This window comes from Lepidothrix coronata, unplaced genomic scaffold, assembly GCF_001604755.1.
Source record: "Lepidothrix coronata isolate B3197 unplaced genomic scaffold, Lepidothrix_coronata-1.0 Scaffold10, whole genome shotgun sequence".
NCBI lineage: Eukaryota > Metazoa > Chordata > Aves > Passeriformes > Pipridae > Lepidothrix > Lepidothrix coronata.
The window spans coordinates 6679918-6693364 of NW_016690190.1; the positions used below are offsets into that span (position 1 = coordinate 6679918).

The 13447-nt window shown below is 49.6% G+C and overlaps 1 protein-coding gene across 1 annotated transcript in view; it reads right to left on the reverse strand.

Moving 5' to 3' along the window:
- The window catches only part of LOC108492417 (sodium- and chloride-dependent GABA transporter 1-like), a 35082-nt gene that overhangs the window by 19543 nt on the left and 2092 nt on the right, over window positions 1-13447 (reverse strand). Inside the window, exon 2 of the mRNA XM_017804734.1 lies at window positions 3764-4110. Within this exon, the coding sequence (XP_017660223.1) occupies window positions 3764-4004 (241 nt within the window). The 5' untranslated portion in view covers window positions 4005-4110. The remainder of the gene's footprint in view (window positions 1-3763; window positions 4111-13447) is intronic.

The window sequence follows — 13447 nt, forward strand, 5'->3', positions numbered from 1 at the left end:
CACCCTGCCACTGTGGAGTTTGGAGGCTGAGTTTATCAGCAGTGGAAGTGCCTTCCTCGCTTCTGTGCAAGCAAGTAATGAAATTTGGCCACAGCCCTGACAATCCTGCATTTTTGATCCGCAGCAGGCCAGGAAGGTTTGTAGATGAAAGATTTTATGAGACTATTGAGAAAAAAAACAACAGATGAACTTTTGGACACAGGTCTTTTGTCCTGGCCTAACAAAAATCCTCGAGAATATTGGAAAATCTGCAATCCAGGGCACTGGTAACAACCCCAGGTGCTGTACAGAGTGGAAATCAGTTCTGAAATCTGTACTTACAGTCTGCAGGCCTCTGCCTAAATCCTTGGCGCAGAGAGAAAGCAATGGTCTTTAATCTCTGGCCCTGGATGAGTTGCCAAAAGATCTGGTTCAGATCCTGAGCCTGCTACAAATGGTCATGTGTGACCTTGTGAGAATCCCAGTTTGTCTCTGAAGTCCACGGAGTTAAAGGAGTGATGGTGCTGGTCCTGCCCTGCCTGCTCAGAGCACTGATTCTTGGAGGCACAGAAGGATCATATAGCACCTGGCACCCACTGAGCAGCCCCAAATCTGCCTGCAGTCTCCAGCTCCTAATGACATAAAGCAAGGAAAAACAATTAAGCCTTAAACAAGGAACACTGCCCACGAATCAAAAGTTGAGCATTACAGGCTGTTAAATGCCGTTAGTTCGAGCCTCGGTGTGCAAAAGAGGAATGCATGATGCTTATTTAAAGAGTTGCTTTTCTCTCAAGTTATTCAAGCTCAGGACCTCACAGACAATTTTTAGCTGCATTTAGAGTGAATTTAGAGTCCGGTAAAACCCTGTTGAGATCAGAAGGAATGCATGAGGTTAGAAATCGGTGCAGAGGCTGGAGCGTTAGTCACATCTGGGCACATCCAGCTGTGTGCAGAGCCAGCAGGGAGCCCAGCCATCAGTTTGGGCGAAGCCTGGCCCCCGCAGCGGACGGGCCGTGCGCTGGGCTGCCGTGCCCTGGGCTCCCTGCAGCGAGCAAACCAGCCGTGAGCCGATGCAACGTGACAGCGGTAAGTGAGACGACAATATTTCCATTCAGTTCAATTTGCCTGTGCGTAATGGAAGCAGCCCACACGACCGCGCTCTGAGCAGCGCACATGCAGGACGCTAAAATTAGAGTCCCACCCACAGTCTGCTCTGCTCCGGAGGCGCCTCCGTCGGGGCAGAGCCAAGGCGGTGCCCACCCGATTGCGAATCAGATGCCGTGAGACCCTGCCTCGCATCGGCTCCCGGTGACGCTTTCGTGCGTCAGCTCTCCCGCCCGTCTCCAGCATCGGCAGCCTCCACTTGCCGCTCATTATTGCCGGCTGTGGGAACAGTCGTGCCTGCGAACAGCCAGACCTGCTAGGGGTGAGAGGAATGAGGGATCCGGAGCGCCGCGGACGGCACGAAGCGGCAGGCGAGGCAGGGTGTTTGGGAGGGGGCAGGCACCGATCCCTGCCTTTCATCGGTCTGGCGTTCCTGCTCACAGCCGGCTGGTCCCTCTGCATGCCTGGAGCTGCCAGGGCAGAGATCACCCTGCGTGCCATTGCTCATGCTAATAATAGTGCTCCACACCTCCACAGCATCCTCTGTCCTAGGTTCTCAGCTGATTTTATAAATAGGGCTGATTTGAGCTTCACAACACCCTTCATCTAATTATAGGTATTGTCACCCCCACCTTTATGTGTGAGGAAACAGCCATGGGCATCACAGATCCAGTGTGAGATTTGAGATGACACAGCAGCCACAGGGCAGATACTGGCTGGCGCTGGGACTTAGCCACAGGGCTAATGCTGTGTGAGGAGGGCTGGCAGTCAGGTGCTGGAGTGTGGCTAGATAAAGGTGACAAATCCACACCGTGGCTCTGGCATTGGTGGCACAGGTTCCCCTAGGAAGGCCTGGCTGATTCCCATAAACCTCACTCAGCTCAGCTGCATATTTATGCCTCTGCACAAAACCCAAAGAAGATGTGGATATTCCATCCCTAGAAGTGTTCATGGCCAGGTTGGATGTGTCTTTGAGCAGTCTGGTCTAGGGAAAGGTGTCCCTGCCCTTGGCAGGTAGGTGGGAACTATATGATCTTTAAGGTCCCTTCCAATATATGATTCTATGATCTTTAGGATCCCTTCCAACTCGAACCATCCTATGATTCTATGCTTCTATGAAAACAACATACTCCATTAAAATCTTCTTGTCAAAATTGATAAATGTCTGATCTCCTGCTGGAACTCACTCCACGTGCTTCAGAGAAAGAGCCAAGATACCCTTAAATGCTGTGGAGTTACATGGACAGACTGCTTCAGGGAGCTAGACCCTTCTCCTCTTTTCCAGGGTTGGAGGAGAAGAGCATCCTACACTACCTGCGACATGGACAGCAGAAGTGGATTTGAGTCATAAGAATCAAAGACAAAAGGAAAATAAAAATGACGTGGAGAAGAAGCATGAGAAACCCTCAGAGCAGCATGAATGAATGTGGCACCAAGGACAGCGACTCTGGGCAGGGAAGAGCTGAGGGAAGCAAAGAGCCATGTGGGAAGAGCAGCAGGTGATACTAAAATTATATATACAGCCTTAAAGGGGAGGAAAAGGGGGTTGGACTTGTGTGGGAAGTCTGAGAAATGGTTCAAGGAGGTGAGCAGCTCTTCAAGGTGCGGGAGGAAGGTTATTTTGGTAACAGGCACAAACGACAGGACAGCTGGGCATGGAGTAAGGAGAAGAAAGAGCCTCTGTTCTACTAACACCAGCCCATACCACCCTCCCAAAAAGCATCTGCCTGGCAAGGCTGAAGAAATAGCACTATTTTAGAGGGGAGCTGAGGCACAGAATTTTATTTTCTGACTTGATCCAAGACGTGCAGAAAGTCTGTAGATGGGCAGGGAGCTGATGTGCCAGATCTCTTGATTTCTAGCCCAGCAGTGTTTCCCCATCTGCCTGCCTTTCTCTAGCCTTCCAGTGGTTTGGCAAAGCCTCAGTAGATGATGGTAAGGAAAGGATGTAGTGGTGCAATAATAAAGAGAATAAAAAGTAGCTGGTGTTAGCTGTCTGCAGAAGAGGGCACTGCTACCAGCTACATCCCACTGTAAGTGGGATCTGCATCCTTTGCCAGCTGCCTTCTTGTCTTATGGCCTCTGTTTTCCAGGCCTTAGGATGGAGACGATAACTGTGACCCTTCTCTCAGAACTCTAGTAAGTCAAAGCTCATTTCCTTCCACAGATGATGACACATCATCGTGTGTACATGTACATAAGTACCCTTGTTTGTTTATACGTCTACACAGCCTTGCTATGATCCATGCAAAGCTTCTAATCAGAACTCCTTAGACATGTGATCCAAACTCACATGAAAAACTGTTATCCCTTGAGAATACACTAGGTTGAGGAGAACCTCACCATTAGCAGGTTTCCCTGGGAGCATCCAGCTGGGTGCCTATGTGCATAGTCCTCCTTGTAAATAAATGAGGACAGTCTTTTCTGTAGCCCTGCAAATCTGGATTGCAAAAGCTTGACGGAACTCAAACTTCTTGTTTAATTTCTTTGTACGGCTTCTTCCCAGCTTGCACTTACTAGTTAAGGCCACAGATCTGAGAACTAGTTTCCTGACAAGTTAATAACTCACATCATGAGGGAGAGCTCTCAGCTGGAGGATCAACCCAGACACACCAAACCAAAGCCTGTTCAGGGACAAGGCTGCTCAGGGATGGATGCAGGCACAGTGTGTTTCTCTTACCTCCTCCATTCTTGCCACAGAGATAAGGGAAGCGCCAGACGTTGCCCAGACCGATAGCGTAGCCCACACAGGACAGCAAGAAGTCAAATTTCCCCTTCCAGGAACCTCTGTCTGGGAGCTCCTTCTTCTTCTTCTTGGTGCTCACAACCTCAGGGGTGACGGGCTCTGGCTCCTCCAGGGCTGCCTGCTTCACCTCGGAGGGAGAGTTCAGCTCCACAGAGGGGTTGTCCATCTTGCCCATGGTGACTCAGATGTGTGGCCACTCTTGCTGAGGGGCCGGAGGAGCAGTAAGGGCAGCTTCTGCCTTGGGCGAGCACAGATGAAATGGGAAGCACTGGGCAAAGCTCCTGATGAGAAAGGAGAGAAAAAATCCTGTGTCAATGTAGTGGACTTAGGGGAGGGTCTTGCTGGGTCTGAGGCGGACTCACTGGGTAGACTGGTGCACATCAGTGCAGCCTATCCATGCCTCCCTGCTTTCCCCAGAGAGAAGGAGGATAATTTTGCCTTGCTCGAAGCTGCCTTTCTGAGGAGTTGTGCCCACATAGACTGCTAACAACAGACTCAGACCTGGCTGTTACCAGTACATAACAAACCCTTCAACTCTCATCTTACCTCCTTCTCATCCCAATGCTCTGTAGGAAAAGCTCCTGGACCAGTACACATGCAGAGAAATCACAGCCTGTGGGTGATGCAGCACAGAGCAGTCCAGGCATGTCTGAATGACAGTGGAAAGGGGCATGGTGGAGGTGCCACATCTCCCAGGTCTGGGGCCCAAAACTGAGTGCATCAGCCACGGAGACATCTGAGAGATGGCGTGCCCTAAGGAGTACATAACCCTCACACCAAAACGATTCGGAAAGAGAGCAAGAGCAGGCTGTGTTATTTAGACCTGTGTCTAAAACAATATTGCACTCGTGTCTTGAAAACTAAGTGCAGTTCTCCCTTCCTGTTGCAGAAGCTATTGCAAAGTCAGAAAAAAGCATAAGGAGAGACAAAAGGATGCTTAAAAGTGTGGAGCACCTTCCACGTCACGAGAGGCTAAAAGAGAGAGGGTCCATTGTCCTGTGGAAGAGGTAACTGACAGGGGCCTATAAATGTATCAGTGTCATAGAATATGAGTATTCACCATTTCTGACATAAGAACCACAAGAGATTGAACCAAGACAGTGGGTGGTAGGTTCAAAGAGATCAAAAGGGGATATTTCACAAAATGTGAAGCTATTGAGCAAGACTCCCCACTGCAGAACATGATGGATGCTGAGAGTTTACATGACTTCAAAAAGGAAATTAAGGGGAAAAATAATGGAAGGAAAAATCCACCAAGATCTACCACTGCAGTTCAGGAAAACCCTGAGCTGTAAGTTATTGGAGGTTGAGGGACTCTTCCAAGAAAATAAGACTTCCTACTTTTCCTGTTTGTATCCTCTCCCCTCAGCATCTGCCCTCAGCCAGTACAAAAGACAGGGGACTGGCATGGTCCTCCGCCAGGGACCATGAGGGCGACTAGTACTACAGTCTCCCAGAGAAGTCTGTTGACAAAAACATTCCCAGATACACATATTGGAAAACAAAAACAACAACAAAAAACCCCACCAAAAGCAAAGCAAAGCAAAGCCAACTAAACACCCCCCCAAGCACCACTCCCCCACAAAAAAAAAAAAAAAAAAGAGAGAGACAGAAGAAGAAAGGAAAAAAAAAAAAGAAAAACCAAGATGATATAAAATAAAACACAGCAATGCTGTGAAGATATGTCCTGCTCTAGCAGTTAGAGTTGGCTTTGCTTGAGCTTCTTACTCTCAACAGTCTTGTCTCCTAAGTAAACAGTACCCATTTATCCCATGGGATGTTTGGAGGACTCATTAATTAGAATTTCTGAAGTGTCCTGGACAGAGATGGTCTCCCAAGTCCAGGCTCAATGTCAGTATTGACTTCTGCTTATTACAAGGGGCACCCCATGATTACAGTAGATGGATTTCCTTCCCCCACAGAATTCACAGCTGAGGTTAGGAAAACTGTATCAACTGTGAAGGGAATGGCTGAATCAGAGAAAAGACCCCTGTAATTCATTCTGGTAAGTCAGTGGAGAAGACAGAATTATCCTTGCTGTGGGATGAAGGCTGTAACCAAACCCTCTGAGCTATGGAGCCCACACGGAGCCTCACAACTCCTCTAGCCCAAGGATGGTTGCAGGTCAGTCCAGCAGTAAGTGGCAGCATGAAAATGCTTTCTGGGGAGAAGAGACCATTCCACAGAGCCCATGAGACAGATGCCAGAAGTATTGTAGGACACTCAGAGCAAAGGCTTTGGTGAACAGATCCCATTTCTGTCCTACACCTTGTGATAGCACTGTCACACCAGCTCCTTGCTCCTCAGTAAGGCAGGGAGCAAAAGGATTTTAAAGAACATGTAGGAGGAAAGTAAAATAAAGACAATTTATAAATCAAAACAGAAGAAATAGCACAAAAACCCCTGGGAAGAATTCAGAGCTGGGCTAAGTTAGGATAATTAGCTATGCCTGGAGACATAACAAATTAGAGTCAGCAGAAGCCATTTTGACTTTTTTTTTCCTGAGACAAAAAACAGTAGGTAAGCTGCTATCTTAAAAACGTATGTATATATCCTGTGCTCTTTCCCCTGTTCCTGTTGCCACAATTCTGGAGAGATACTGCAGCCAGATAATCACACCTCATATTTCATATTCTTGGGGTAGGATGATAGAGGAGCAGCAGACCATACTGGCAATTTCTTCTTACCTGAGAAGTGAGGTCCTTCATCTCCAGCTCAGAAAGAATAAGCTATATTTATAGAGGTTTCTCCACAGTCAAGAAATTGAAAAACAGTCAAGAGGACCCACTGAAGATTCATCCCACCTACTGTCCTGTCTCTTACAGTGATGGATGATTAGGGCAGAAGAGCTCATGCATGTCCCACAGCCTGGCTGTGCCATGTCCTTCCCCAGGCATATAGCCTTGACCAGGAAAAATACAGGCATCAGTTGCTCCAGGCTAAATGTTTGACTCCTATGTTTAGACACCAGCTCACACGCTAGACAAGTGGTCCTACTGCAACAAAATGCACCAGTCCCTCCACTTATCTATGTGCGTCTCCTCCAGCACAAGCAAAGGGCTCTGTCCTGTGCTGACAGCCTAGAGAGAGCAGAGTCAGTTCAGCAGCTGTCATGTCAGATTATTTGTTCTGAAAAGCACACAGCGCTTTGGGCACAGCAAAATGCCTGAAGGACTCAAAATGATAATCAATAAGAGCAGAGCTACAAGCTGGAGGTGGGCTCTGCTTCACAAGGACTTGAAAACAAGGTCAAAGAGTTCAAACATGACACTACAGCAGGTTTCTCATTCGGCTTCTTCCAAATACACCATATTCTGAAGCCAGGACTTTCAAAGCAATCAGTGAAAGCTAGCACCATAAATCCCTGGCAGCAAAGGAGTGAGTTGTGTTTCACTGGGTTGTGCAGAAGGCCTGGTCTTCTCCTCTTCAAGTCAATAAAAACAATTGCCAATGTCCTCTGCGGGTGCAGAGACAGGCTGAAACACATTTTGGAAAACAGTCCTTCCCCTTCTCTTTTTTGAGGGATTTTGCTTCAAATAAGAAAATAGCACTGAAAAAGTATTACCTCCACTTGAAACGCTGCCACCTGAAACTGCTAACAACAGTGACCTTTTTACTTTTCCCTGCTTCAGCATGAAATATTAACAGTCTCCTCAAATTTGACAGAAACCAAAAATTTCGAGGGCATAAAATTGCCTGAACTGAAAAAGCAAAATGACCTATGGAAACATGTGTAAGAAATACTTTCACACACATCCCCACCTCTTATTTTTCAGTGCCTTAACAGCCACACAAATCGCTTCTGACCCATGCAGGTAGAGCCACAATTAGTTTAATTACACAGTGCAGGCTGTTGTTCAGTCAATTAGACTTTTCCTTCCATCCACACCATTTTAATGACAGCCAAGTAGCCCCAAGGCTCTTGCATCTTGTTTAGAGCCGTGACCAGCCGATCAGGGCACAGGCAGACTCTCGGTCGATTTTCTGCTCGCTCCAGCAGCAACATATGCTTGAGCTTCCCGCATCCTTGAAAGCTGGAGGGTCTGGGGAGAAGCCCTCCATGGGAGCCTGAGGATGCTGGCAAGGTGCTGGCCCCACATGGAAGCCACTCAGGGCTGGAGCATTGCTGTCCTGTCCAGCTGGGTCAGGCAGACAGGACTTGTGTTTCACAGCCCTCTCCGTGTTCTGCCCAAGACGTAGCCGCTGCAGTCACTCAACCTTTCATCTCCCTTCCCCAGAAGACAGGCAATTGCTTGGTCACAGGAGAAGTCAGCACTCACAGAGGATGTGAGAAGAAAGTAAATCAGTTCTCCTGGGTGATGGAGCTGCTGGGTGGCCTCTACCTCCACTCCGTTTTACACCCTCTTGCATAAGATCTAGGTTGTTGATGCCCAGGTCTGACCTGCAGCTCCTGCCCAATGTCCCTCTTCCACCAGCAGTCTGGGGTCACCCACATTGTTCCTAATAATGTGGCAGGTGAGATTGGCACCACACCAGAACCCTATCCACATGAGCAGAGGGGGCAATTGGAGCATGAGCCACATTTCACAAACCATTAAATGAAGGGAACATCTGCATGAGGTCAGAATACATCTTGCAGCCCCCAGCCTTGATCCCAGGAGGGCTGTGGCAGTCCCTCAAAGCCATGAAAAAACAAGTGAAGAACTGCTGAGCTTCTGGTGCTGGCTGCATCCTGCCATGCAGCCTCTTTGCCAAGGAGCATCTTCCTTCTGTCACACATTCAGGAGGAATGGGGTCAGCTATTCCAATGCCCTCCCTGTCTCCAGATGCCCACTTGAATCTCCTCTGGCTTCTCATCCCTCAGGGGGAAGTGGGTTCAGATCCTGCTCCTGACCACAGACTGTGCTTCACTCAGCACTGCTGCTCTCACCTGGGTGCCTGGGGCTGCCTTACGTTCTCCCTAAGGAAAGCAGAGTTTTGTGCCTTTTTTGAATGATGCAAATGATGCAGCCTCTGAGCCATTTTAGTGCTCTCATTTAAAGCTCATCCTGGCCCCTCAGAAGCTTCCCTAGGAAGCAGAGAGATGGCAGGACTCTTCCTTGGCTCCTGCATACTGTCCTGACGCAGCCCAAGCCACCACAGCAGGAAGAGGATCAAGGCCAGGCCACATCCTGCTCCCTTAATGGCAGTCTCGGAGCAGACTGCAGGCTTCCAGATTGGGAGAGACAGACAAGTGGCTTAAAGGCATCCCTGTCTCCATCCTCCTCAGCAAAAGTACCACATTAAAAAGATTAAAGGCCTATTTCTGCTCATTTTAAATGTGCTGATTAAATTTAAAAGCATTTTCCTTTTCTTATGCAGTGCAAGCTGTCACGCTGGGATGCCAGTTTCATGATGTTGGTAGTTTATACAGCTTTGCTATGTTATTCTTTTGCCCTGCCTGAAGCAAGATGGACATTTTTAGCCCAGCTTTCTTCTACAAAGACCCATCTGTCTGTTCGCAGTTACTTTTTGAGTTCACTAGTGAGTTTCACCCATGCTCAAAAAAGAAGAACAGCCATCAAAGATATCAAGTTCCTCAAGAAGTAGGGAATGGAGAGAAAGAAGAGCCTCAGGTTAGTGCTCCTGCAGAGGAAGGGCAGTGGGGAGATCCCCAGAGTGCCCTGCTGTGCATCAGGCATGAGCTGGGCAGTGTGCACAGAGCCAGGGAGGAGGGAGGCAGCTCCTAGAAGGGCAGCCTGGAAACATGGGAGACAGACAGAAGAACTGACGATGGGGTAGAGAGGGGGACTAGAAAGGCAGTAAACAGTGCCATAAGGGAACTGTCATCAGAGGTGGAGGTATAAAAGGACATTATGAAGAGAAAATCAGGTATCATTAGTTCTGTTGAGCAAAAAAAAAACCCAACTCACTATTTCTCTTCTAAGACAGAAGCTGCTGTTTTGCACATATTTCTCCACTTTTTTTTGTACACACAACCCCAGAGTAACATTCATTGGCCTCCTCTACCTGCTTTGTTCCTTGCTAAGGCACAACACCACTCCAGGGAGGCTAATGGAAAAAATCTTCCCAGTGCCTTCAGCGAGAACATCACTGGGACAGAAATACCTAGAAACGAACACAGAGAGGGCAATTTCAGATTTCTCACTTGCCTTGTACCTCCTGTGCCCTTCCTGACAGCCCAGCATGGTGTACAGGCACTGCCACCACGATGTGGGCAGGCATCCCTGCTGGCCTCTTCTCCCTTTCCCCCAGAGAGGCTGCACTGCCACAGCTCAGCTGATGCAGCCTGAGTTACTGCTCACACTGGCCACTACCTTACCAAAGCTGTGTCTCTGAGCTAAGATTTTAGCACAAATCCCGATTTGCAGCGACATCCTCAGAGACCATGGCCTTCACAGGGGTAAACTTCTCTGTCTTGCCAGGACTCACGAGTACCATGCAAAAGGCACGGCTATGCAATATGTGAGAGTGAAGAAATTATAACTTCATACACATAGAGCTGGATTTGATGTACCTCCAGAGACTCTGCAAGTAATGTCAGTGCTTATTTGCTGTATTTGGCTTGGTATGCTTTGGGATTTTTTTGTTTTAGATGGTTGGTTTGTTTTTTTTTAATGAAGTCATTGAGCAGAGGAAATTGAACAATATTAGTCTTGCAATGGAAGGTGATGAACTTCACTGTGACCAAGGTCACAGCAGCTACTGAGCACCTCATTCGGAGCATGGCACCTGTGAAAGTGCCCGTCACCACTCTGGCACATGTAATTCAGCTCTGAGAAAGACTACAGCTTCACACGCAGAGCATAACATTGTTTTCCTGCTGCAGCATAGCCAAGCCAAAGAGAAAATCTGTGTCCACTTTCAGATGCCAAATTGTTTGTTCTCCTTCTCCATGAAACCGGAGAGATAATTGTGCTCCAGAGTCCTGAGGCTGCCGCAAGGCTCCCTTTGTTCGTGTGCTTTTTTGGGGTGGAAAATAGAGAACAGCAGAGCCAGCTGCCTCTGCAGGAACCACACAACAGCATTGCTAGCCTCCAGCCCCTTGGCTGAGGTTTTCCTCAAAATAGCCCAGAAAATGTGCTCATTACCCAGTAAGAGCACCATCCCCTGCTGTCTAGGATCAACCTGCAACTAGCTGGTGTCTACTACTTAAACATTCAGATCTTCTCCTCACCCTACTTCTTGTGCTAAGCTTGATACAGCAGTGCAGAAGGAGCAGCTCTTCCCCCAGGAATCAGGATATCAGGAGATAAGGCAGATCAAGGAAAGGTTGTTGTCCACATTGCCTTGGCTGGAGACCAGAGCCAGATCTCACGCATCCAGTGTGTGTACCAGGCTGCAGACCCTGACCCTCCTGGGTCAGGGACAGCCTTTACTTCACGAGCTTCTCCACGGAGGCAGGCACGGCACTCGCTCTGTCCCCAGCAAACAGGACCCAGTGCTGTGGAGACGTCCACCCCAGTATAAGGACATTAGTTGCTTGTTTCTTGTGTCCATTAAGTTTCTTCAGAAGAAAACACATTTCCAGCTGCAGGTCTTCAGCCTGACTTTTGTTCTCTCAACAAAATCCCAAACTGTCACAGAGCTTCTCATGCAGGAAGAAGAACTGAAATTAAATGTGCTGGAGGTCTCCACCAGATGCTGGCAGAATCACAGCAAGATCACTAGCAAACTGAGGAGCCTTTTATATCCATGCTGCAGCTCCAAGAAGCACTCACAGGAGATGGGGAGCAGGGAGACGGTAGGAGGGGAGAGAGGAGATGTGTGGACGAGTTTGACCAGAAGACAGAGGTGAGATGGGGAGGCCTTCATGTAGGGAGTGAGTCACCTCCTTCAGGGTCACAGTCTCTTGGAGATAGATAGTAAGGAAAGGCACAAACACAGTCCCCAGAAATACCTCAGCAGCTGTACAGGCAAGGAAGCTGAACTCCACTGCCACAGACCACCAGAGCTTGCAGGGCCTCTGCAAAGGGGTGCCCAGAGCCTGAAGCACTGTTGATCCTTGGGGCTGCAGTGCATTAGGATGGGAAGGGCTGTCCCAGCCCCAGAGGAGGGGCAGCCGAACCCATGCCTGTTGTGTGCATATCACCTAAGCCATCCCCTGAGTCCTACCCACTGGAGACCCTCCCCAGGGAACTGGGTTTTCACATAAGTCCTGATACAGCATCTTTACTAAGCCATCATTTGTGCTCACTACATCTCTCCCCAGCCCACAAGCAATTTAAGAAGCCCCCAGTACCATTTTCGGGTGATGTTTTGGGACTGTCACCTTTCCCCTCACTCTGCCTGGTAGCACCAGCTCCCCAAATGGAAGCAGGGGGCTGCTCACCCAGCAGGGAAAGGAGCAGCACCTGCAGGTCCTCCCCAGCCACCCCCACTGCAGCATGTGGGGATTGATGGCTCCTGCCCCACTTCTCCACTGCAGCAGAAACAGCCTCCCCAGACTGGGATTTTGCTCATAGTAAGGAGGTTTTGGAAGTTGGTTGCTGCACCTGCCTGTTAACATCAAGGGGAATCCAGTTAGCTCTGCATGGTAGTGACAGATGGGAAAAATGCTGCCTTCCCAGCAACTGCTGTCTTTCTTGACCAAGGGGACATTGCAATGGCAATGGCAACTGACAGAAGAAATTTAGGCATAACAGTGGTGCAGCTGTGGGTAAAGCATAGACAACATCTGCTCCTGCTTTGGGCACCATGCCCACCTCACACTGTCCCAGCTGAGCACCAGGCAGGCAGGTCTGCTCCCATTTGCTCACCTTTCCAGCACCTTTTGGGAAGCAGCAGCCATCCTGCATCCTGCCTTGTCCTCAGGGTGCTGCACCCCTCAGCCCTATCCAACTCAGCGTGGATGAAAGAGAGCTCAGCACCTGTAGCAGCTCTTCCCCAGGGATGCTCATGTGGGCATCCCCACCTCTGCTGCAATGTTCCCTTCCATGACCCCAGTGCTCATACCTCCAAGACCAGACACTGCTGTCCCAGTGGTGTCCCAGTGTCCTCACGGTGCCAGCCAGTGGTGGGGTCCTTGGCGTGCGTGGAGCTGTTCACGGAGACACCAGCCCAGGGATGCACACACTGACCTGCTCCCACACGCAGAGCGGAGCTATGAGCCCCTCCTGCCGCAGGGCCCTTCTCCCCCTGCCTCACCCCACACAGCTCCTCAGTGCCCATATCGACGAGCCCTTAATGAGCTTTGAGCTCATGTCCAGTCAAATCAACACCCTGCTTGTCGCGGGTGTGGGGGCGGGGGACCCACAGCCACTGGAAAATCACACAGGCTCCAAGGGCATGGGCAGGAGGGAGGGCAGAAGCACGGACAAAGGGCTTGGAGCAAAAGAAAGGGGGAGTCAGCAGGTGAGTGGGTTACAAGGAGTTGGTTGCACCCATGTTGCTGCAGCGGGTCCCCCAAGGATGGCTGCAGCAGTACATAAGAGGCCGTGGTGCAGGTGCTGTGCACACCTCTTGCCTTCTGTGTTTGTATTTTGGTCAGTGTCTCCACCATTCTCCACAAGCAGGGCTGGCTGCCTCCACGCTGAGGATGCAGAGGAAGGAAGGTTGGGTCTCTCTGCCCATGAGCTTCTCCTGCTTTCACACAGCCCTACCCGACACAGCCCTTGTACAGGGCCAGGCTTGCAACAGTGCAGCCCTGGGAAGGGG